The sequence below is a fragment of the Bactrocera latifrons genome, unplaced genomic scaffold (genome assembly GCF_001853355.1).
Source record: "Bactrocera latifrons isolate USDA-ARS-PBARC rearing strain unplaced genomic scaffold, ASM185335v1 scaffold_517, whole genome shotgun sequence".
In the NCBI taxonomy this organism is placed as follows: domain Eukaryota; kingdom Metazoa; phylum Arthropoda; class Insecta; order Diptera; family Tephritidae; genus Bactrocera; species Bactrocera latifrons.
Window position 1 is genome coordinate 85,748 of NW_017537176.1, and position 27,531 is coordinate 113,278.

The 27,531-nt window shown below is 35.3% G+C and overlaps 1 protein-coding gene across 1 annotated transcript; it reads left to right on the plus strand.

The window, feature by feature from the left end:
- The first annotated feature begins 878 nt into the window (after positions 1–878).
- Positions 879–27,531, plus strand: LOC108973991 (transcription elongation factor SPT6). Its single transcript, XM_018941565.1, has 6 exons — positions 879–1,001; positions 1,061–1,145; positions 8,220–8,416; positions 19,869–19,982; positions 22,181–22,335; positions 22,621–27,531. Exons 1-6 carry the CDS (start codon positions 963–965, stop codon positions 27,242–27,244), a joined length of 5,214 nt encoding a protein of 1,737 aa, XP_018797110.1. The 5' UTR covers positions 879–962; the 3' UTR covers positions 27,245–27,531.

A 27,531-nucleotide genomic window follows, 5' to 3' on the forward strand; every position in this document is an offset into this window, starting at 1 on the left:
GAACCCTTCACAGGAGTGGGTCCCCACACCATCAAGGAGCTGCTCCGTAAAAAGGAAAGAACAGGAAGGGAAGAGCACTGGCGACAAACTCATGGTGTGAGACACGCCAAGCTGCTAATGGGAGGTTACAACCTGAAAAGGTTCAAAATAGTAATAAACCTCCCCAAGAGCAGACTCAGGCTGTTAGTCGCATGGTATACTGGCCACTGTAAGCTGAATGGGCATCTGTACAGAATGGGCCTATCAGCTTGCGCCAACTGCCGGTTSTGTGRCAGGGAGCCTGAAACTCCGGAGCATCTGCTGATCGACTGCACAGCAGTCTGTATTCGYAGAGCCAAGGCCCTTGGAGTTCTATTTCCGGATAGGGATCGCATTGCCTCGCTTGCGCCTAGCAGCCTACTGTACTTCATTAATGGGCTGGGGCTAAGTGAGGCAATGTAAGGAAGGAGAGGGCACAATAGACCAAAGGTCGCAGTGCATTCCTCATTATCATTCATTCAACACTGTGGCACATTTTTGGGATTATTGTCTGAGGGGTGAGAATTTCCAAGTCAGGGTGATGGTACTAGGTCAATATAGTAAAACCCTCAAAGGGTTTGGCGTGAGAAGAAGTGAAAAATCGTTCATCAGTACTGGACAGCCATATATACATATATTTTTTTTTAACATACTTATAGTGTGCACATTTAAAATTGGTTCCGAATAACCGTTTTAATGGGTAACTGTTTCAGTTATGTAACCATGGGATGTTTTCTTAAAATATATTTATTTGCGTCTGTTTTCTTGCTGGGTTATTAAAATATGTTGATCGTTGTATCTAAATCGATTATAATGTGAGAATCGAAGTTGTAAAATATCGACACTTATTTAACATCTTGACCGTGGATGTTTGTGTAAATTAAATTTTTGTAAGAGATTTAGTGTTGTGCCAGGTATATTGTTCCGAAAAAGATTAATATAAAATGGCAGATTTCTTGGATTCGGAAGCTGAAGAATCCGAGGTAAAAATATCCTCTATGTTTATATACAGATAAACGAAAACCTTACTTATTTGCTTTAGGAGGAGGAGGAATTGGACACCAATGAGAGGAAAAAATTAAAGAAGCTAAAAGCTCTTGCTGACAGTAGTGAAGAAGATGACGAAGGTATGTTAAAAGAGTGTTTTATATATTAATAAATGTTTAAAGTTTGTTTTGAGTCAAACGCTTTTTGTCGAACTTTCTTAGCTTTAATGTGTTGCCTTACTTGCCAACAAGATGGTTTGTTATACGTAAATACAGATGAATGCTTAAAACACGTTTTCTAATTGAGCTATGCCTTAATGCGTTAAAAACCAAAAATATAATGTAGTTTTTATGTATTACGCACGTATAATTTGTATTGCGTTAATAAGCGCCATAGGTTCTCTAGATTAAGAATATATTCGTATATACTTATATATATCTGCCTTTGACTTATGATTGGTTGTGTGAAAATATATAGATCTGAACAAAAGAATAGAATATTAAAATTTGGAAAGTATATAATATATAGTATGAACTGTTTAAAATAAATGTGTAGAAATCAATTGGAGAAGAGGATATAAAACTTAAAAATATAATTGTAAATTATATTACAAATCAACAAAACACGTACATACTTCAAATAGTTGCATTTTTGAACTTAAAGCATATATAAGTTTTTTTGGAGACCTTATTTATCCGTATCCATCCTATGAATATTTAATAAAAAAAACGTATCATTAAAAATGTCAATATAAATAAAAACATACGTTTATAGGAAATGATGGGAAAACTTTAGTATACCGTCCCAGGATTTCGGGAATAAAATGGGTATGGTCGGGTAGAGGAGATTTTCCAGATCAAGAATATATGGCCGCAGGAAACTTATAGTTTTCGAGATATTTGGGTTTAATAATTGAAAATTACCACTATTTGAATTAAAAATTTTTATGATTAAAATTCATTTTGCACTTATATTTTTAATTTTTATGTTCACTAATACATCATTAAATCATTTGTACACATTTTTTTACATTATATAGAGCAAAAATAGTTTTGTCAATATTAAACTTATTGCTTCAAATCTATTTAATTGACAACAACTAAAGGTTTGCAGTCTGTGAAATAATTATCGACATCTATTGTAAATGAACTAAAAGAAATAAAGAAAATAGATTATACTCCAAAAAAAAAAAAAAGATTTTTGCAGTTGTCTATCGCAAAAAAATCTTTTTATTACCCGCCAATAGGATGTGTCAAGTTTTTTTTCGCGTAAAACTGCTTTTTATTAATCTTCCACTAGATTGTATTTTTTTCAGTTTGTTCAAATATATTATATTAGTATGTTAACACTTATTATTTGACGGTTTRTAGCTTTTTCGTTATTGTTAAGTAAATAGATTTGAACAATAAGTTAAATATTGAATTAAAACTATATAATTGAACTATATAATATAAAATAAATGTGTACAAATGAATTAATGAAGTGCTAGTGGATATAAAAGTGCAAAATAAAAATGTAATATTAATTTTAATTCGAAAAAATACGTAATTGAAATAGTGGTGATTTTCAACTTTAAACGCAAGTATCTCGAAAACTATTGGTTTCCTGCGGCTATATATATATATATTCTTGATCTGGAGAACCTCCTCTATCCGACGATATCCATTTTATTTCCGAAATTCGCGTACGGTATTCTAAAATTACGTTTATATGAAAAGATATTAAGAACGCATTTTCTAATTTTTAAGAATGTTTATTTGGGAGGAAATAAACAAACATTTTAGCAAGCGTGAAAAAATTTAAAGCCATTTTTCACATATGAATTGTGGTTCTAAATTGCATTCCGTACGCTTGCAACTGATTTTCTTCTCAAACATAGTGGTCTGCGTCCCTTTTGGCATTGGAGGAATATGCTGAGCTGGGCCCTTATGCGTTTTCTGTTAAATGTTCGCTTCTATTAATGCTCTACGTTTTACGTTATTTTTGTACCTATTTTTTACTGCTGATGACAACTGATTACCGTGTGCTTTCGTTTCATTTTGGACTTATTTTGTATAAGAGCCAATAATTAGACATTTCAAGATCTAACAAGTGGTAAAACTTACAATTTAGCTTTCTTCAACTTCTCACAATATTTTATAACGTCCCATGATTATATGTGACGATTATGCTTGCTCACTGTGTAAGGTCTTTCAATGGTAGATAAATAAATAGATAGATAATATTGTGACAATATGTACTGCGACTAATGGTCTAATCTGTCCTCTAACTCTGTTCATATTACTTCATCTAGCTGTCTTATAATCTCTTATGAAATGTAGGATGCTTGAAGGGTTTGATGGTTTTCACATGTGTTTGCTTTATATCCCTGGGAGACGATCAAAATAATGCACAATAAGATTGTGATTGTGAAATTTGTTTATTTATTAAAAAAAAAAGTGAAATAAGAACGGATGAGGAAATTATTAATGGCAATTTTCGTATTTTTGGAAAACCAATGTAATTTTAACTAAAAAATTCGTTTACTATTAAATAATTTAAAAGATAATAAATTGTAATTAAAAGCAATGTGCGGAAAAGTTAAGGATGTTGGAAAAATGGCAAACTGTGTGTTGTTTATTTTTTGTCATCTAAAATAAAATGTTTTTGTTAATATACATACACATAATTTTATTATCAATATAAAACTGCTTACCTGTGATGCTGTAAACGTAAAGGAGGCGGCAGACTCCAAGCGACATCTGTCAAAAAATAGCAAAAAACCGACCATTTTTAGCAGTGCTTCCTACTCTAATTTGGGAAATTCAGCTAAATGCACGAAATTCTTGTGCACTTGCATTAACTTAGGTCAAATGCGTAAGTTAATGCAAATTAATCCCGTTAATGAAAATTGGGCACAATTCCGATTTCTTTATTCAAATTAATTAAATTAAAATATAATCTTTTAAATAAATCCAAATTTTATACATATATTGTCACCTAAATAAATAAATGGAAATCGCTGACAGATATAATAATTAAAATTTAACCACCATTTAACCGAAAACTCAATTAGGGGTTTCATAAGGTCTCATAAAGTTATAAGTTATAACGATTCGAAAACAGCATTGAGAATTGTAAATGTGTAAACTCATTTTTGTATGAAGTCCAACAACAATTTTTTTAAACAAGTGTAAAAATGTATAATTTTACGATGCTTTACGACGGGTTGTGAATACCCCAAATATATTTTTTTTTAACGCAGAAAGGAGTGCTATGCAAAGTACTTCAGTCACCCCGGGTATTTGTTAGATCAGGGTTATTTTTTCAGAGCTCGGCCGAAGGCCGTCAACGCAGAAAGGAGTACTACGCGAAAGTAGTTCAGTCATCCCGATATCATATAAATTTTATAATATTATCATAGAGTTTTAGTTATTTGTGTTTATTAATTATAAATCACATTTTATACATATACATATGTAGATGGAAAAAGTGTTCACAACTAAATTATAACTTGAAAAATGTTGGAAAGTATTTCGTATTGTAACTAATGTAGAAAAAAGAATCACGCAATAATAAGAAAAGAAAAATCGTTAAGAATCCTACATATAGATGTGGCAACACTCGTTTTCCTCATAATTTGCAACGACGAGTGTGCTAAGTGATTTTTAAATGAATAAATTTAGGTAAAATATTACAAAATTAAATTAAAATGTGAACTTATTTCAATGTTAAGAGCGTATATTTAAATATACATAGTGAAAAAAAAGTGAATAAATTTAGTGAAAGATAGAGAAATACCATGTGTTATTATATCTTTTTGTGTATATTTACTCGTGTCTCAGTTTTTCTTTTCTTATAGCCCTGACAGGCGAGCAAAATTAATACGCATCAAGCAACGTTAATGCGCATTGAAATTTATAGTGACAGACCGCAGACAGCTGATTGTGCAATTTGTTTATTTATTTAAAAAAAAGTGAAATAAAAATTAATAAGAGAAATTATTAATAAAAATTTGGGTATTTTTGGAATATTAATATAAATTTAACGAAAAAAAATCGTTTATTATTAACTACGTTCAAAGAAGAAGAGTGAAATTTAAAAGCAATAATTGATTGTAATGCGAAAAAGTTAAGAATATTGGAAAAATGGATAGCAAACTGTGCGTTGTTTATTTTCTGCCATCTAAAAATATTAAAATTTGTTATTATACTTACACATAATTTAATTAGCAATATAAAACTACTTACCTCTGATGCTGTAAACTCAGAGGAGGCGGCAGACTTCAATTGAATAAAAAATAGCAAAAATCGGCAATTTTTGAGCAGTGTTTTCCTATTCTATTTTGGTAAATTTAGCTAAACGCACGATATTCTTGTGCATTACAAATTTGCATTAACATGGGTCAAATGCGAAAGTAAATATAAATTAAGCCCGCTAATGCAAATTAGTGCTGTCGTCTGTCGGGGCTATTAGGTGAGATCTTATTGGGAAAAAGAGTTCTGGTCCTGATTCCTTAGCAAGTTTGTATGCTTTTTCGAACATTATTCGGTTAGCCAAATGCATTTAGTTTATCGACACATTACCATACCATCTGCGATTTGATTGTACATTGTTATACTGCTTTCAGCGCTGCTTGGCTGTCGATGCAGATTAGTATATGCTGATTAGTTGGTGTTCTGCTTAGTATGATTTCTACACAGCATGTAATGGTGTATACTTCTGCTTAGAAGATGCTGGGGTCTTTACTCTTTTTTTACCTTATCGTAGCGCCATACTTCGGATTTCGATAGCTAACCATCAAAATTAGGTTGTAGTGTAACAGATTTGTTGTCCAGAGAACGCTAGATACATCTATTCTTCCATAATTTTCTACATATTCGAGCACGACGTAAAATAGTCGTAAAATATAGCCTATTGGTTTGATTTTTGAAATTATTCCCTGCAATCGTTGGTTTCATCCATACAAAGCTTCAGCGGAATTTGTATACATGATTCGAGAGTATAATCTGAAAGAGGATGATCTCTGGATTAAAAAAATGTATACACATTTATCCTTCTCAGGCGTATAGTTTACGAGATATTTGTATTTAATTCCACAATTTTATTTACAGTTCACTCTCATTTTATTTTTAATTACACGACATGACAAATATCAGTGTTGCCACATATTGTGTTTTGAAAAAATTACCAAAAAATCACCGGGGTGTTCATAGTCAAGGAGAGAAATACTGAAAAACTTTTCATTCTATAATAAGTTGTTTCTATTTATTATGGTATATAATCCATGTAAATATTTGAAACAATAGTTCATTTTGAATCATTTATGTGTCTAAATATGAAAAATAAAATTTTTTTTATTTTATTTTCAAGACACAAATATGGCAACACTGCTATTTGTCATAAATGTAAACACAAAAATCTTTTGAAAGTTTGAATGTGCAAAATAGTTTTTAAAATATATTTATTTTCTTAAAAAATACACAATTAGTGTAAATTTTTGATATATTTGAATATGTACAGTGAAATTAAATATATCTTTATACATATATAAAAATCTTCTGACAGTGTGTTTGTAAATGAACTGCTCCTAAACAGCTGGACCGATTTTGATGAAATTTTCAAGTGTGTTCAATTAGGTTCGAGAATAGTTTAGATTCACAATTTGATGGCAAATGTTTTTTGAAACTAATTTTTCATTTTTAATTAATTGGTAATTTTGGAATGTTTTACATTGGATCCGATAGACTGCACTACCATCGCAGTATCCAATATTCAAACCTTAAAAGGCGACATCTGTAGAGCAATAGCAAGTTTTCATAATGTGTACAGGGTTGTTCGTTCTTAAGTAATAAATTGGGTGATTCAGTACATCTATGGGTAGCTATTACATTTTTTTCATACCTGTTAACTATTGAAGAGAACAAGGCATCCCAAAAGACTGACGCCATAACCTTGTCTGCCTATTTTTTGTTTTGCCACGCAAGATAACCGTTTCATAATATGCAGTCCACTAGGCTGCCTGTTCCCCAAAAACCAATGCTTTTTTAACGCACGAAATGCTTTTTGATTAATTTTTTTGTGAACTAACACAAGTTGCTTCACCAAAAATGCGATATCTCCTTAAGTAATAGTTATAATCTAAATAATAGAAATCATATAGATGATATTAGTTGTACTACCTATGTATCAGCCACAGTAAAACGTAGTATTAATTGAAAAATGTGCGAAAAGTGGGTTAAACATAGGAAAAAACGAGCATTGTTTTTAAACATTTTTGAACTTTAAATAGAAATATCTCGAAAACTATGAGTCTGAGAAGGGTATATGTGAATACCTTTTTAATCCTGAAGACCTCCTTTATCCATCCGTGCCATCAAATCGCGGCGCCAAAAGAATAGTAATATTGCCAATTTCGTCAGTTGTGATCGAATCTTAACCATCATAGTCGGGATACTAGCCAGGAAGCATATTCGATTTAGAACAAAATCACCCGATTTCGGTGTTAAGATAGGTATGTACAAATAGGTCCTCCAGACCAAGAAATTATGCCGCTGACTTATGATAATATATTATTTAAAATGCGTATTCTTCCGATTTATAATGAATTTTACGTTTATATTTTTAACTATACATTAGTTTTGTATTAAATAGTGGAAAAATAATTTTATTTTCATAACTTCTGTTCAATTGTTTTTGTTCACACTTTTTTTTTTTTGATCTGGAGGACCTCTATCCATACAAACCCATTTCAACCCCGAAATCGGAAAATGCTACTCCAAAATATGCCCTCGATTTGTTATTCAAGTGTATAAATGGTGTAAACTTTTCAAATCTTTCTCTGACATGGTCTTCTTTAAGAAAGTTTTTCGAATTTTTGGTCACGCGATATTTTCTTTGATTGTTTGCCATTTTCACAACTTTTTAAATACGCAATCAAAATACGATTATAGCAGAACAGTGTTCAACCCAATTAAAAAAAAATATTAATTTCCCAATGCCTAGAAGATGTTTTTCTTAAATTTACAGTTATAAAGATGAAAATTGTGTAAAAAAATGGTGGTGCGCTTTAATACCCGCAAGTGTATTATTTATGTAGTATATAGTACATTTAACCAGCTATTTTCACAAACATTTTTTATTTAAAGTCAGAATATACATATTTATTTTTTGTTGTAAATCAATATCTAGATGGTTTATGATTCTATGTGTATCTAAATTTATTTTCTTTCTAGACGATGAAGAGCGATTACGTGAAGAATTGAAGGATTTGATCGATGATAATCCCATTGAAGAAGAGGCTAGTGATGGAGAATATTCTGATACAGGATCAAAAAAGAGAAAAAAACATGATGATGAATTAGACGATCGATTGGAAGATGATGACTATGACTTAATTGAGGAGAATTTAGGTGTAAAAGTTGAAAGAAAGGTAATGATTTTTAGCTTTTTATACTCTATTAAGGTTATTTACATTTTTTAAGAATACTTGGTTTTTTAAGTTTAAAATTCTTATCATATTGCTCTCGCAACATATTGCTACGCAGCTAGCAGATTAGATTAGATAAATAAGCTAAATCTAAACTTAAAGATGCCTATTTTTTATATATCACCCTTTTAAATTCGATATTATTTTCTCACTGTACAAATAAGATACCACTGTAGATATGGATGCAAACTTTTAACAAAAGGTTCCATGAGAACACGACAACTAAATAATAGGTCACAATCTGACCACAACTTTTCGAGTCCCCGAATATCGAATATATTGACCCTAGGGCCTATAGTTCATTTTGTACTTAAGAGATTGGAAAACTCTAAGGATTATTATTAAAATTCAGTGGGTATATTTTCCTGATAAGGGGCACACTATCCTTGTTGTGAAAATGGAAAGAATCGAGTCAATACTCACCATAGCTCCCATATATCTAATATAAAGTTTTTTGAACTTCCGATTGATTTTTTTACCGCAAATATGTTACACAATATATGTATGAATTATCTGAATGAAATTCTGCAAGCATCTCTTTCTAATAACAATGGTTATTGCGGAAATAGATAAACTCGGGAAAATAATTACCCTAGCCCTCATATACCTAATATATGTAAATATTTCCGCACAATCGATTCCCATTTTGTCTTACATACTAGTCATTATGTGAGGTATCGGATTAAATGTCAACGAGCATATTTTTCTATGTAGATTAGATTAGATAAATAAATGGGAATTGCACCGCGACCTCGTTTCTATTGTGCTTTTTCCTAATTCACAACATCTCAACTAGCCCAAGAAAATTGATGAATTATACTACTAGGTGCTATTGTGACGATGTGATGACAATTTGGAAACATGGATCCAAGGGCCTTAGTCCTGTGTCTACAGATTGCTGTGCAATTCATTAGCAGGTGTTCTGGAGTTTCAGACTCCAAGTCGCAGAAGCGGCTATTTGCGCAACAAGCTGGGCCCATGTTGAATAAGTGCTTCTTGTGCTTGCAATGGCCAGTGAAGAAAGCGACCAGTAGCCTGACTTTACCCCCTGCGAGGTTGATTACATATTTAAACCTTTTGAGGTTGTAAGCAACTTTGCGTGGCGCAAGCCTGGAAGTTGATGGCAAAGCCTCTCCCTACCCACCGCTTCATCCTTGCGGAGCAGTTTCTTTATGGTGTGGGGACCGACAGCTCTGTCGTTCCCACGACAGTCGGGTCTACGAAACCGGAACGGACCTGGATTTTTATCCGGCCAATGACTGTCAACTCGCAGAATCTGTCGTTACAACAATAAGGTTTCGGTACTATCATGTTGGTGGATGCTGCAGAGCGGGCAAACTCATCAGCCAATTCATTTCCGACGATATGCTACTGTCATTTGAAGCAGATTGTGCTTAGGGTGAGTTCCAGCAAGACTCAAGTGCCGTTGTCGGGCATGTACGCATAGCTCCTGACATACGTGGGCGAGCCTTTGCAGTTTCGATAATTTAAGTCCTACCGTCGTCTGCAATGCTTTCGGAGCCCAAGCCACTGCTCCATATTTCAGGAGTGCCGTAGCTCTCTCCTCCGCAGAGAAGATTATAACTGTTATCAATCCCCATTAGGATGGTAAGGGTTATCTGTGTTTTCGTCGACGTCATCTAACGGGTGGCCCAGGAAACCAAAGGGAAAAGGGTGTTAGATGGGTGGGGTTGGTAGGTCATGCAAACAGGTCGTCAGTGGCATGCGGAGACTCGTTGTATGTCCTGCAACATTGGGTATGGTATGTCAGGGTCTATTCTGAATAAGTAGAAGTTTAACGTGCTACAAAATCCAGAACGAAGTTGCGCTAGGGTCACTTGTGTTTCTCGCGGCCCACGACAACCGGTTCTACGCACCGGAATTGGCTCACATTCCATCCGACCAAGGGCTGTTATTTCGGCGATCTAACCCCGTTTGGATCGGTGAGTGTTAATTTGTGTTTGTCGTCATTGGAGCAATGCCTTGCAGCAGGGTGGCCTGAATTGGAGCAATTTTTCTGCTGCGTTTGTGCAAAAAAGCTCCATCCAAACTCATCATCTTCAGACCTGCTCAGGCCTTAAGACTCACTGGGAGTGGACCACGAGTTACGTGGCCCTATGTTGCCTACGCAATACTGCGACACTAGCCTCTACGGCTATGCAATCTGCACATAGTGCGCGCGCTGCGCCGTCAACAGAGGACCTTTCGCCCCCAGGAGCTCAAGCAGGCAACATTGCTCCCACTCTTACTTGTCCCCATGGGGCAGTTGCTTCTTTTGGTGATCGTCTTTAGGGGGCAGCTACAGTGATACGTTGTATACGATATACGTGATGACCTGATTCAGCGCAGATGGCCTGCTCTCCAGTACCTCTGACCTATTTCCGATCCCCTATCTGATTTCGCTCTAATCCGGATAATTGGTCCAATTTGTGTTTTGGGAGATTTGCATGACAAGACACAAGATTCTGTGGTCTGACAGTGAGGGTTCTGACGCTACCCCCGTTAAGAATTCGTTACTCAGGGTGATATCCAGCACTTTCCTCCTGTTGTTCGTGGCAAATGTAGGTTGACACCCAACATTCTCAATACTTAAATGATTACTAATAAAAAATTCTAGGAGAGACTCACCTCGTACATTGCAGTCTGTACTCCCCCACACTCCAGGACCAGGGGCAGTTTGTACCTCCTGCAGTAGTTTACCAGGCCCTGCACAGCCTTAGAGGGGGCGCAGTATGTGTATCTCCTTCGTTGCCAAGACGAAGTCCGTACCCTCCTTATCACTGACCTGCACCGCAACTAGGTCCTGTGTGTACATAAGTGATCAATATTTCTTCTAACTACTATACAGGCTCGGGGTCTCTCGCTGGACCTCTCCTCTATGGACCCACGGCTCCTGTATTAACAGGATGTCCAGGTTATCCACCGAAAACCTGATCTCGATTGCAGCGGATGTTAACGCCGCGTGATGCAGATTTACCTTGGCTACTTCCATACTACCACTATAAGATCGGTTCAATGAGGAAATTACTCTCTTACCTGCATCTTCTCGTCTTCCTTTTCGGTAGCCTTCGGCTTGTAGGGCCTCATGATTACCGTGCTAAACCGATAGCTCAGACGGAAGCAACCATCCATCCGGAACCCTCCATTTTGCTATCGACCACTCGTCAGGCCGAGGTATTGATCCCTCTGTTTTGGTTCCTGACGAGGCCCAAGGCAAACTCATAAGGTTTCCCCTCACATCTTGGGAGGAGTACCGTACCGATCTGCATGAAGCCGCCCTTGAAGTATACTCCATGAGAAGATCTTGCAGGGCGGTGAGCGCCTCTGCTCCCAGAGTTTCCGCCGGGTAGTTCAGAAGCAGCACAGTCATCCTTTCAAGGCATCCGCATATCTGCGCTGTCCCTCAGCTGCCCGAGGAGGATTCGGTGCGGAGAGTTGGCCTCCAACTACCTGAGCGTAGTTGCCCCGTTGCCTGTTGTTGTTATTGTTGTAACGGCAGAATTCTGCCGAGTTGACAGTCCTTGGCCGGATAAAAATCCGGGTCCGTTCCGGTTTTCGTAGACCCGACTGTCGTGGGAACGGTGCCATGCCCCGTTGCCTCTTGGAGGTTGGTGGCTCCTGTGGCGTGATTTGGCTGCCGGGGTTGCCGTCTTTACGCTACCAGTCCTAACGGTTGGATTTGCGTTGACAGGTTCACCACCCCGAACCACGCTGCTCCTTTTACTGCTGTATGCGGTATTTACGCACCTTTTCAGCCTCCTCAAGAGTTCTTCCCTCCTGGAGGTGCCTAAGATACCATTTTAAGCTGGCAACGCTCATACCCTTCCTACGAGGGTCATCATTCCCATCCGGACGACCTGCATATTGGTAGAGGGGGCAGTCTTTCCCTGCGCCTCCTCAAACAACATCAGGCGATAGAGCGTCCAGGAAACTAAACTTGCGTTTAGCCCCTCAGCCTTCCTGTTTGCAACAGTACCGCTGTAGTTTCCGTTGTCCATTGTCGTCTGCGTTGATCGTTGCTTAGTCGTAGTTGTATTTTTGGCTCAACGAGGTGAGCTTTCGGGTCTATGTATTTTAAGGGGAACTAAAAGGTTAGCCGCGCCAGAGCCCGCGGTGAGGCCACCGTTACTTCCCAATTCGGCCCGGTGTTGGGAAGACTCCGTTAGAATACAACCGAATTTACCTCCTGGCTGCAAATCATCCAATGGGCGCGGGAGTCGCATAACACCCTGGATTAGGAGGTGTAATGTCGTAATAAAGTGGAATAAAATAGCAGTGAATATGAATATGAATGAAATCAGTCCAGACCGTGGTCAAAATCCTTAATCCCTAATAAAACTATTTTCGTTTCTCCTTCATACCCCGAATATATAAAATTGTTCGGCTTCTATCACATGCACATACATATCATTTAAGTTAAATTTAAAATTTAAATTTATCATAACTAAGTGAATCTAAGACCCAACTATAATATAAGTTAATAAGAAATGAAATGTGACCCTTTCAGACTTTCGTCAAATAATGAATGTTCAATACTCTCCCCATATATTTAAATATATATACAGTGGTGATCTTAGCTTAGACGCACCTTTTTTAATTGTTGTATTTATAATCATGCTTGATCTTATTGTCCAAAATGCTTTTCTTAGCAAAGTTCGAATCTTGCCCGAAAAATATTTGCTCATAGTAGGTTGTTTTGCGAAAAAATTACTGTAAACTCGAAGATTCCAGAAATGTCTATGGCAATCACGTGCGTTTTGGTTGGTTATTGAAATATACGCACTTTAAAATTTATTTATCATGCTTAGATTAAGTAATCAGCCGGAGTAAAAGCAAGCCTTTCAACTGTTCAGCGTACAATCAGCAATGCAAAACACTTATACCGGTTAAAAAAAAAAAAAAAACACCTCTGAATAACCTACGCAAAGAAAAACGGCCCGATTCGATTCGCGAAAGAATACATGACGGGGACTGTTCAATCTGGCACTCGACTTAATGATTGGCATTCGGTTGTCTTTACTGATGAAAAACGTTTTAATTTAGATGGTCCTGATGGCTTTCAATATTATTATCACGATTTGCGGAACGATGAGTTATATTTAAATGGTCACCACAACCGAGAAATTGGAGTCATGGTGTGGGGTGCCATCACGTTTTATGGAACAATTCACTTGGTTTTTATCGATCAGAAGATGAACGGCGCTCGATTCAAAACATTGTTGGAGTCCATATTTCCACAATTAAGAGATCTCCTTGGACCAATTCCTTGGATTTTTCAACAAGACAATGCTCCCATTCATAACACCCGAGTAGTAAAGTCGTTTATTTCGAAACGTTAATGTCATGACCTGGCCACCATATTCTCCAAATTTTAACGTAATTGAAAATGTTTGGGGCTGGCTAACACGGAAGGTATACGAAGGAGGAAAGCGATACGAAGATAAGGAAACATTAACAGCAGCTATTAAACGTGCTTGGAGGGAGATTTCCTTGAGCTACATAGATTCCCTGTATTATTCTATGAAGGACCGGATATATAGTATGAAGTTATTACTAACAATGGAGGAAGTATTCATTACTGAAATTATTATTTTTTCTAATAAATCAAAAAGTAATGCGAAATAAAAATTTAAGTTAAACTAAAATACCTTTTTTGACTAGCTTTAAGAAAATGTTACGACCCCGTTAAAATTCAGCTACCCATCTTTCTACTGTTCTTTCTTTTGGTGCTACACCTTCCGAAAGCAATAATTTTATCACTGCACGATATTAAATTTTTTCCATTGTAAAAAATAGTCGACACTAAATTGCTTGTAAACAAAGAATGAATCGACAGATTGAAATGAAACTTTGCATACGTTCATATGAAGACTGTGCCAACAAAACAAACAAAAATTAAAAGAGAAGCTATTTAACAATTTTTTTTTTGCAAATTGCAAGATTAAAAAATCACTCCCCTTGTTTACTTTTTGAGATTTAGAAATAAATGAAGTTATTTCTGGAAACACAGTTTTTCTAGACTGCTTTATAATAGTATATCATTGCACTACATTAATCATAATCTCATAAAAATAATCAAATTTATAAGAGAATTAAAAAAAAAATTTTTTTTTTTTTCAATATCTTTTTTATTTATTGAATCTGCTTTTGTTTTAAAAGCCTAACAATAAGTTATAAAATTTTCAATCGATTTATAAACTAGACAAGCTCAAGCAAGTGATGGAGCTGTTTTGGTGATATGTTGCTCAGTAGGACGCTGGCATATCTCTTCTTTGATCGCAGGAATGTACGAAAGCATTAGCCAAAGAGTTTGGGTGATCTCGGAGTTTAGATATATATTTAATTCTGCTATCTTCTACTTTTTTCTTTAACGGTGAACACGTAATTTTTCTAAGCATTTTCGATTGGAACCTTTTTATTATATCAACATTAGTTGTACAGGTCGTACCCCACAGTTGAATGCCATACATCCAAATCGGCTTTATGACCGCATTATATAAAAGCACTTTATTGTCTAGGCTAAGTTTGGAGTTTTTATTTAAAAGCCAATTTAAATTTATAGCTCTTATCCTCATGCAAGTTATTTTAGTAGATATGTTTTCTCCACGTAAGCCTTCTATCTAGGTGAATACCAAGATAAGTTACCTCATTCGCTTGGGGTACTAAAATATTGTAAATTTTTAGTGCCGGAGACATTTTTGGTCTTAACGAAAATGTGACATGCTTACGTTTCTGTTCATTCACATTTATACGCCAGTCGGCCAGCCATTCTTCGACAGAATTTAAATGCTTCGCTAATATCCTTGATGCTAAAATTTGACATTTGTTACTATAGCTGTGTCGTCCGCAAAAGTTGAAGGTAATACATTATTAGCTGTTGGAAGATCTGCTGTATATATGATGTATAGAGTTGGGCCCAAAACACTGCCTTGTGGTACACCAGCCCTCATCTGTCATTCATCAGATATGAAATCTCCCACTTTTACCATAAATTTTATATTTTTTAAATAAGATTCCAATGTTTTATACAATTCTAAAGATAGAATATTTTTAATCTTATATAAAAGGCCCTCTTGCCACATCTTATCAAACGCCTGATCCACGTCTAGAAATATAGCTGAACAGTACTCTCTGCGCTCAAATGCTTTTCTTATTTCGTTAGTAATTCTATTTACTTGCTGTATCGTGCTAGGTTTTTCACGAAACCCGAATTGGTGCGTTGGTATTATATTTTGTTTTTTGTTATTTTCGTGGAGAAAAAGTCTTCTTTGATAGTAACAAATTTTCAAATATTTTAGAAAGGCAGGGTAGAAGTCTGATTGGTCTGTATGAAGACGGTTGTGTTAAGTCTTTCCCAGGTTTGTCTATCAAGATAATCTGCGACTTTTTCCATGAATTAGAATAGTATCCGAGATTAAGAATTGCATTGAAGAGCAAAGAGAGCGCATCTACGGAAATATTTGGTAACTCAATTAGTATTTTTCGTAATATTATCATGTCCTGCTGCCTTTTTAAGTTAAGTTCTTTTATTATTCTAGTAACTTCAAAAGTAGAGTCCTAATAGACACATGCGACTCGTTTGCGGTATTGGGCAAGGTTGGCTACTTAAAGTTGTTCTTTGAGCCTTTTCTAGGTGATTTGCAAAGCAGTTTGCCTTATCCTCATCACTACGTGTCCAATTACCATTCAACTGTCTTAGAGGCATGTTGGAATCTACTGGTGGCTTGAAAGACTTTTGGGCTTTCCAAAGTTTTGCTTGCTAGAATTTGGACACAGTTTCTTTATATAATTTTCCGTGTTGTGTTCTTCCTTGCGTTCAAGCAACTTTCGTACAGCAGATTTCAGTTGAAGCAAAGTTCAAGGTGAGCGATTTAACTGCCATTCACGCCTAGCTCACCTTTTCTCATTTACAAGTTTCCCTATTTCATTATTGGTGATCTTTCTAAAACCAAACGGTTTATTTTTTTTTTTTGTGTTTCTAATACAGGTGCATTAGATATTACGTCATTAAATTCTCTTATATTTTCATCAATGCGTCTTCCTTCCTTCTTTTATTTTGCAATCAATATTGATGTGGCTGCTGATATATTTTCTATACTTCAACCAGTTAGTTTTATGTGATGTTAGAGAAACTTTTCGCTCAAATATCATGGGCTGTTCGTATAACTTTATTAATACAGGAGAATGATCAGATGATAATTCTGTACATGTATCAGCTGTCATAAGCAATCGATCTATATTTTTGACTACAGCAAAATCTATTAAGTCTGTTTTTTTTCTATCACTGGGCCAGTATGTCGGCTTACCACGAGATATTATATCCAGCCTATTATGCTTATTTATAATAGTGTACTAAAGCTGTCGTCCTTTCGGATTAATAAGACGTGAGCCCCAGTACGTGTGTTTTGCGTTGTAATCTCCACCTGCTAGAAATCTTTGACCTAGTGTTCCAAAAAAGTGTTTAAATTCGCTTTCTGTAATTTTAAAACGAGGTGGACAGTATATAGCCGTAAGGTTTAAGTCACAACCTCGAATTTTTAGTGATATTGTTGTAGCTTGTAACTGTGGATGATAGCATGAGATTCAAGAGCATAGTGGTTTAAACGATTTCTAATCAGCACTGCCGTGCCACCATGCGCTTTTCATCTGGATGATTTGTGACATAAAGTCTAAATACCGGTATATTGAAATTATTTTTATTTGTTAAATGAGTTTCTGATATAAGCGTTATATCTTTATTTTTTTCAGACAGAAATCTAATAATGTCTAATTTTTGTTGGTTAATACCATTAGAATTTCATATACAGATTTAGTAAGTTTATTTTGTACTTAATAAATTTTGCAGCATTTGAATTTGTGATTTTTTTAAATCTAGGATCATGTTTTCCATGCTAGACATAAATTGTGTCAGTACACTGTGTAAGATTTATAATCATAGTTTCAATACCTCCATTTGGAGGATTTTACGGCAGTTGCATTTGCACATTGTTGGCTTCAATCACATTTGCATAGCTTCCTTGCATATTATTATTGATAGAAGTAATAGGATTTGAACTTTTCTCTGAAGTTGCTATAATTTCATTACGGGGTGCTCGTAACATTTGGTTACGACGTGCTTATTTGCCCTGTGACAACTTCGATTTCAAATCTTTATATACAGGACAACCTCTGTAATTACAGATAACCAAATGTTACAAACACCCCGTAATGAAATTATAGCAACCTCAGAGAAATGTGTGACTTCCTCCTAAATTGCTGCATTTTTTATTTAATTCTTATTTTTTAAGAGTGCATTTTGAAGTGGGATGTAGATAACCACACACCACACAGACACTGCGTAGAGTGCAATATGTTTTCGTGTGTCCATACTCTTGGCAGTTTGTACATTATACTGGACATTGCGATGGAGCAGATATTTTAAATTGTAAATCGGGTGTATTTCATTTTTCTTTAGTTGGTTAGATTTTGGCATCAATTCTATTTTGAACATTGGTTGTGGGACTTTATTCCTGTTAAAAATATTTACTACCGATTTAATGCTAAAACCACCAGTCTACCGAAAATTCTATACCTTTTATGACAACAACTAAGCCTTTTGAGCTCTTCATTTGGTATGAATAGTAATTCTTCTTCTGAATTTTTATTTCGTATATATTTCCTTTTTTCAAAGGCACTATATAGAAATTATTAGTACCTACAATTTCACTTAATTTCGCAACAAGAGTATTACTGCTACGTTCGCACAAATATATTGCAGGTGGTTTGGCATTAACGACTGTGGTGGTACCCTTCGCATCGTCGTCTTAACCATTACTTAGTATGGCAAATCTATTGCCATTTAAAACTTCAGTTTTATTTTTATTTGGTGTGCCGCTTTGAAATTTTTTAGGATTGACCGCAGACTTTGAAGGACTTAATGCATTTTATATTGACGTAGCGGGTCAATGCCTGTTTGTACAGACGGGCCTTTTTTTATTGCGTTCTCTCGCATTGAAGAAATGCCTACGGCTGGTGAGGCTGCGAAGCACTCATTATTTTTTGTTTGATCTTTTGTTTTCACTTGTTGATTCGGGCTCTATTTGTTTCTGTTTATTATTATTAATTTGTGTTCACTGCAAACAAACATAACTTTTTTTTTTTTTTGTTTTTCTTTTTGCTAGATTAATATTATTTATTTTATTGAATTCACGGAGCAAATTAAATGGACGCGTCTGTACACTTTAAACACTCTGATGTATTTTTTAAATGATTTTATTTATGTTGACATATCCACTTAATGTTATTCTAAACGTTGCATCTGTATACATAGTAGGTTGGTGCTTTGCAGCGAAAGCTGCTATTAGTCTAAGGGAAGCTAAGTATATAATGAGGACGGCCAATCAAGGGCACTAAAATTCTACACTACTTCGATTTCATTCCTTAATATCTAGACCACTGCATCGCAGAACATTCTCCTGGTGGTTCCTTCCATTTTAAAATACGAGCGATTTGTAAGCGGGGCAAAGCCGTTGGAGAAAAGGTGTATTGAGCTGCCGAGTACAGAGCCGCAACAAAATTCTCAAATCGCTTGCCGGCAGCGGTAGGGAAAAGAAAAAGAAACGCTCTTGGCAGCATATAAGGCAATCTGCCGGCCGATCCCTTACTAACCCGCTCCAATATAGTCGCCTGAGTGCAGTGTAACGAGGAAGCTACAGACATGCCAAAACACTGCACTCCCGACTACAACGCGATGCCTCTTGATGTCTGCCGATGAACATTTCATATACACAGCGAAGGGCGCATGCTCCCAGTCCCAGACAGCTTCTGTGAACCTTGCCATCCTAACAGGACAACCAAAGATTCTTTCACGGATGAACTGAAGTAAGAGGGAAGATAGGATAGTCTTCTGTTGGAAACTCTCCATCAACTCCTGATTCAAGCTGCCAGACTACTTCTGCTCCGAAGTTCAACTTCCTTCAAATATGTGTATTCACTCCGATAGCCGAGCGTCTAAACTGAATTTGAGCTCACCGACTATGCGATCAAAACTAGTTAAGTGCATGACAAAGCTGATACGCGTGCTAGCGACCTTACCCATTTCATCCGATTAAAAGCGAATCGGTTTTCTAATGTCCTCTTGCGTTCTTTGCCTGGACCTAAGGACCGCCAGTGATCTTAGCAAAGGCAATATCGCCGCAATTGTAGGAGATCTTCATTTAAACATATGTAGAAAAGCTAACCTTGTAACAATCGAAATTATGCTATTTTATTTCCAAATTTGCAGTTGGAGAAGTGAGAAGCGAAGTCAGTTATCTTAAGATTAGTTGTATGATTACTCAAATGTTATGGCTGCAATTAGTTAAAAAAGATAACACATAAACGTATTTATATTTATTGCATAAATAATTTTTTTCAGAAACGTTTTAAGCGGCTCCGGCGTATTCAAGAAAGTGACGGCGAAGAAGAGCATGTGGATGAAGGCTTAGCCAGAGAAGCTATTGCTGAACAACTCTTTGATGAAGAAGACGAGGTAGGTGTTGTTCTGGAATTGTTTTCCAAGTTTTTTTTTTATGGGATTTAATGCATTACTAACACTTAAGTAGATTGTAGAGGTTTATACAATGTTGTGTAAAAAATGTTTAGTTTTTGTGCTATAAATTCAACAATTTGTAAGAATTAAATCGTGTTTTAAGGTTCGATGTTAATTTTGGTCCATTTTTGTGTAAAAAAAATTACAAAATTACAACTTTAGTACCAGGCGAAATAGAGGTTCTTATGCGAAAAAACCGGCCGAATTTCACAGTTTTACAAGCCTTCAGAAAAATGCTAGTAAAAACGAATTGAAAAACATTATTTACATGATTCAAAAAGCTGCGTATTGTGAATCAAATACAGAGCTAAACAATGACACTAGTTTTTTTTGAACTTAAAATTATAGAAAATACAAGGGTATAAACCAGTAGTAAAGCACAACAAGGCGCGGGCCGATATATCGGCTCCCGGCACTAGAAGGGTTAATATAATGTCTTATAATGACAAAGACTTTAAAACTAGTAAATAATTTTCAAAGGTATTTTTTCAGTCATTTTGTCTTTTTACACTTATACTATCTTCTGTAATTATTCCTTGTTAAATTTTCAATCTTGGAGATAGTCATATTTATTCAAAACCTCTAGGTCTAATGGAGTCAGCCGCAAGAAAACTCTACATCAACATGATTTTAATTCGTCGAAAGGAAATAAATAGGAAATATTTAGGATTACTTTCATAAACAATTTTTTTTTTTTTTTTTTTGCTGATGATTTTCAATGACGGATTTCAGTTGCCTTGATAATAGCCCTGACAGAGGACAGCGTTAATATGCATTAACGGGCTTAATTTACATTTACTTGCGCATTTGACCCATGTTAATGCGAGTTTGTAATGTACAAGAATTTCGTGCATTTAGCTGAATTTACCAAATTTGAGTATGCAACACTGCTCAAAAATGCCCGATTTTTGCTATTTTTTGACAGATGTCGCTTGAAGACTGATGCCTCCTTTGCGTTTACAGCATCAGAGGTAAGCAGTTTTGTATTGCTAATTAAATTAGGTACAAATATATTAACAAAAACAAATTTTAATATCTTTAGAAGGCAGAAAATAAACAACGCACAGTTTGCTATCAATTTTTCCAATATTATTAACTTTTTCGCACACTTTTTCCGCATTACAATCATTTATTGCTTTTAATTTCACTTTATTATCTTTTGACGTAGTTAATAATAAATGAATTCTTTCGATAAATTTATATTGATTTTCCAAAAATACCAAAATTCCTATTAATAATTTATCTTATTCATTTTTATTTTACTTGTTTCTTAATAAATAAACAAATTTCACTATCAGCTGTCTAAATGCACAAGTCTGCCGTCTGTCACCATAAAATTTCAATGCGCATTAGCGTTGCTTAATGCGCATTAATTTTGCTCGTCGGCCAGGGCTATAAAAGAGCTAGGATATGACGTTAGGATTGAAGTTTATTCGATTAAGAATAATGAAGTAAAATTAGTCTGTTGAAAGGCATTACTTAGTATTGTATGTAACCTCTTAGGACTAGCACTGCTTTAAGAGCATAAATAAGTACAATTATAGAAGACTGTGCTTTTACGAATTGTGTTTGATTTTAAAGATATTAAAGAAATAAACTTTGTCTCGTTATTAATTGATTTTATTTTTTTGTAAGGGGTCTGTTTTCTCATTTTTCATTTTACTTTTTGTAAATTTCCTTCTTCTAAGTGTTATGTTAATACGTTATGAATTATATAGCTAAATAAGTGGTTAAGGCAATGAGAGATCTTTCTCTAATCTACGTAATATTCACTTCAACTGTATAGTCATGTTTGATAAAGATCTCAAAGTCTATGTACTAGTATGAGCAAAATTAAAATCCTATAATGGTTCATTGAGTCTAGCCACCAGTAAAGTAAACCTGTTCAAAATGTCTAAGTACCTAATAATAATATACAAACCTATGGAATATTATCATTATTATGCATTATGAATTTATTTTCGGAACAACAGCCTTGCGATGATTATTAAAATTACAAAATGTTATCCGTTTTTAGGCATTTGATATTCATTTAACCGCACTAATATTCGACTTACAAAAGTTATTTGCATTATAAAAACGTTGATTAAACATATAATCATACATATTTAAAGTGTATTCTAACTTTTCTCTTGCAGAACTTGGAAAGGCGGTCTGAACGAAGTCAAAAGGATCATGACACTTATGAAGAGGAAGAAGAATCTGATTCGGATGCAGATGATTTTATTGTCGATGATGAAGGACGTCCAATTGCGGAGAAAAAGAAAAAGCGGAAACCGATCTTCACTGACGCGTATGTAAACAAAAAACACAGTATTAATAGAAATATTATATAATTTACACGATCGTCTAAATCAAACTTAGTGGGAAGTAAAAGGTTATAAGCCCATCAAATTGCGAATATCTGAAACTGAAAAATAATTTTAAAAATTTGGTGAACATGTTTTATATTAAAATATAGAATATCTGGTATATTTGTCATAAGAATTTTTCATATATATTTAAAAATAATTTATATATATATATATTTTTTTTTTCAATGTTTAAATAATTATTTAATATTTTGTTATATCCATAGATCATTGCAAGAAGGTCAGGACATTTTTGGAGTTGATTTTGATTACGATGATTTTGCAAAATATGACGAAGATGAATATGAAGATGAATCGGAAGGCGAGGAATATGATGAAGATATTCCTGAAGAAGATCGAAGCAAAAGTAAAAAGAAACCGCCTAAAAAAAAAGTTTCCAAGAAAACTATATTCGATCTATATGAACCAAGTGAACTTAAGCGAGGCCATTTCACTGATTTGGATAACGACATCCGAAAGACTGACATACCAGAAAGAATGCAGTTAAGACAAGTTCCGGTAACGTCTGTGCCAGAGGGCTCATCTGAATTAGACGATGAAGCAGAGTGGATTTATAAACAGGCGTTTTGCAAGCCAACGGTCTCACAACAAGAATCTTTGGACGCAAGTCGTGACAAACATAAGAAACCAATCAGTGCTGTTGGAAAAATTAAGCAAACCTTGGAATTTATTAGAAATCAACAATTGGAGGTACCATTCATAGCTTTTTATAGGAAAGAATATGTAAAACCGGAACTAAGTTGTGAAGATTTGTGGAAGATATATTATTATGATGAACGTTGGTGTCAACTTTATAGTAGGAAGAAAAAATTAAAACTATTATTTGAAAAAATGCGTGACTTTCAAAGATCGAGTATAGATAAGCAGGGTGACACTCCTACGACCAGCGATTTCCGAATATTTTTAGATGAGGATTTAGAGAGGTTAAAGGAAGTACAGACAATGGAGGAATTAAAAGATGTTCATATGCATTTTTTGCTGCATTATTCACATGAAATACCTAAAATGCAAGAACAAATTAGAAAAATAGAAAGAGAACGAAAACGACTTGCTATAGAAGAACTTCGCCAGAGTCAACAAGATGGCGAAGATATGGTTGCAAATTTTGAGGAAGAGGTTGAGGAAGGAGAAGAACAATTAAAACAAGCAAAGGATTCAGGTCCGTATGCAATGTGTCGTAAAGCAGGCATATGTGGATTTGCCAAAAGATTTGGATTAACACCTGAACATTATGCAGAAAATTTAAGAGACAGCTATCAGCGCCATGAAGTGGAGCAGGAAACAGCTGCTCCACTCGATATTGCAAAGCAATATTTATGTCCAAAATTTGTAACTGTTGAAGAAGTTGTACATGCTGCTAAATTCGTGGTTGCTCGACAACTCTCCAGGGAACCACTCCTTAAAAAGTCTGTTCGAGAAGTTTTTTTTGAACGTGCTAAAATAGATATTCAGCCCACTAAAAAGGGGTTGAAAGAAATTGATGAAAACCACCCCTGTTATACCATGAAATACTTAGCGAAAAAGCCTGTAAAGGATTTAGTTGGAGACCAATTTTTGAGACTTTCTATGGCCGAAGAAGATAAGTTAATTGAAATAACAATTTCTGATCATATAGATGGCAATACATCAAATTCGTATATTGATGAAGCTAAACAACTTTATCAGCGTGACGAATTTTCAAAAGTGGTCCAAGAATGGAATTCGTTACGAGCCGAATGCGTTGAGCTTGCATTAAAAATTATGGTTATTCCAGAATTACGTAAAGAATTGAAAACAGTACTTCTAAATGAAGCGAAACAGTTTGTTTTGAAATCTTGCTGTATGAAACTAGCGAACTGGTTGAAAGTGGCACCATATCGCCCTGACATTTCTGATGAATATATGTATGACGATTGGAGTTATAATAAAGGAATCAGAGCGATGGGTATAGCATATGTCCCAGATTATTCCCAGGCTGCATTTTGTGCTATAACAACAGTTGAAGGCGATGTTAGCGATTATCTTCGATTACCACATATTTTAAAACGCAAGAATTCATATCGTTCCGATGAAAAAAATTTTAAAATATCGGATTTAAAAAATTTGAAAGAATTTATCCAAAATAAAAAGCCCCATATTATTGCAATTGGAGGTGAGTCCAGAGAAGCCCAGATGTTAAAAAACGACGTGCAGGAATTAATTAAAGAATTATCCGAAGAGGATCAATTTCCAATGATTGCTGTGGAAATAGTTGACAATGAACTGGCTAAGATTTATGCAAATTCTAAAAAAGGGGCATCTGATTTTAAAGAATATCCAGATTTATTAAAACAAGCAGTATCAATAGCAAGAAAAATGCAGGATCCACTTGTTGAATATTCGCAATTGTGCAGCGCTGATGAAGAAATACTGTGCTTGCGATATCATACATTGCAAGAGCAATTAGCAAAAGAAGATATGTTAGAATACTTGTATATAGAATTTATAAATCGTACAAATGAAGTTGGATTAGATATAAATTTAACAGTTCAAAACTCTTATACCCAAAACTTAGTGCAATTTATTTGTGGATTGGGTCCACGAAAGGGACAAGCGTTAATAAAATTACTCAAACAGTCCAATCAAAGGTTGGAAAATCGTACTCAACTGGTGACTTTGTGTCATTTAGGACCAAAAGTATTTATAAATTGTTCGGGTTTTATTAAAATAGATACAAGTTCACTCGGTGATAGTACAGAAGCCTATGTTGAAGTTTTGGATGGTTCAAGAATACATCCGGAAACATATGAATGGGCCAGAAAAATGGCTATCGATGCAATGGAGTATGATGATGAAGAAGCTAATCCTGCAGGCGCTTTAGAGGAAATTCTTGAATCTCCGGAAAGACTTAAAGATCTTGATTTAGATGCATTTGCTGTGGAGTTAGAAAGACAAGGATTTGGAAATAAAAGTATAACTCTGTATGACATTCGTACAGAACTAAATGCTTTATATAAAGACTTGAGAACACCTTATCGATCTGCAAATTCTGAGGAATTGTTCGATATGCTAACCAAGGAAACACCTGAGTCATTTTATGTTGGGAAAATGGTGCTGGCTACTGTTTCAGGAATATCTCACAAAAAGCCCCAAGGGGATCAACTTGATCAAGCCAATCCCGTAAGAAATGACGAAACTGGGCATTGGCAATGCCCGTTCTGTTTAAAGGACGATTTCCCCGAACTATCTGAGGTATGGAATCATTTTGATGCAGGTGCTTGCCCTGGACAAGCTACTGGTGTTAAACTGCGGTTAGATAATGGGCTTTCTGGATTCATTCACATCAAAAACTTATCAGACAAACATGTATTGAATCCGGAGGATCGAGTTCAAATTGGACAAGCTATACATGTACGTATCATTAAAATTGATGTAGAAAGGTTTTCCGTTGATTGCTCCTCAAAGAGCTCTGACTTGATGGATAAAAATCATGAGTGGCGACCTCGTAAAGATGCGTTTTATGACTATGAAAAGGAAGAAAAGGACAACCGAAAAGAAAATGAGCAGAAACAAGTGAGATCAAAACAGCAGTACGTAAAACGTGTTATTATTCATCCATCATTCCACAACAAATCATATGCAGAAGTTGTTAAAATTATGGAAAATATGGACCAAGGAGAAGTTATTGTACGGCCATCTAGTAAGGGATCAGATCATTTAACTGTTACATGGAAAGTTACCTCGGGAATTTATCAACACATAGATGTTCGAGAAGAAGGGAAGGAAAATGCTTTCAGTTTGGGCCAAAGCCTATGGATTGGAAATGAAGAATTTGAAGATCTAGATGAAATCATTGCCAGACATGTAAACCCCATGGCTGCATGTGCGCGAGAACTTCTTACCTATAAATATTATAGAGACACAGGTGGTGGCCACAAAGATAAAATGGAAGAATTGCTGAAAGAAGAAAAAACTAAAGACCCTAAAAAAATACATTACTTTATATCAGCATCGAAATCTTATCCCGGAAAATTTTTATTGTCGTATTTGCCTAAAACTAAGTGCAGACACGAATACGTCACTGTTGTACCGGAAGGCTTTCGTTTTAGAGGTCAAATATTCGACTCACTGAATTCTCTTCTAAAATGGTTTAAAGATCATTATTCAGACCCCATAATTGCGAACACTCCTATTTCTACTCCAAATGTTTCGGGTAGCGTTAGAACTTCAGGATATGATACTCCTAGAGGAAACGTTGATTCACGAATATCGGATCAACATATATCACAATCATCAACAATGCATACCCCACATTATCCAAATACTCCTGGATATCAAGGCGGATATGTTAATACACCGTATACCCCTAGCGGACAAACACCTTTCATGACCCCATATAATACGCCACACTCTTCACAAACACCTCGTTACGCGCATAATACCCCCAGTCCCAATTCTTCGACCTCAAATTTAAATTATCATCGTTCGGTAAACCTTAAGCAGCCTAAGGATAACCATCTATATCATGGAATTTCCCCTAGATTGGAATTAGAGTCAACCAAAAACCATATTTATTCTTCCCAAAAGGAGAGCGCAGAATGGCAAATGGCATCCGAGTCATGGGCCAGACGTAAGCCAGTACATCCTACCCCAAATATTTCTCGAGCAGTTGGGAATGATTTCTTAAGGGGCGTTAGCTATGCGATTCCAACAGCCAGCGACATGTCATCTGCGTTTAATAAACTCTCAGATGAACATTATCGTTTAAGGGATCATAAGAGCCCACGGTCGATTCGAAGTACACCTCGTACAAATACTTCTCCTCATTCTATGAATTTGGGCGATGCGACACCTCTGTACGATGAAAATTAACATATTTTATTATATCATACCAATTAAAAACTATTTTTTTATGATGACACGCTCAATTGCCTATACATTGTATTGCATTAGATTTCATAATTTTAGTTCGAACGTTTACCATTATAACTTGACTAAAACGAAATATAAACGGTTTAATGTTAGMGGCAATATATTGTTTTATTCAAATTGTTATTTACGGAAGTCTAACGAAACCAGTCTATGAGAACGCAGATAACAACCCTTTTGCAAAGGAAAGCAATCAATAAATAAAAGAATAACAATAATGTTGAATAGAA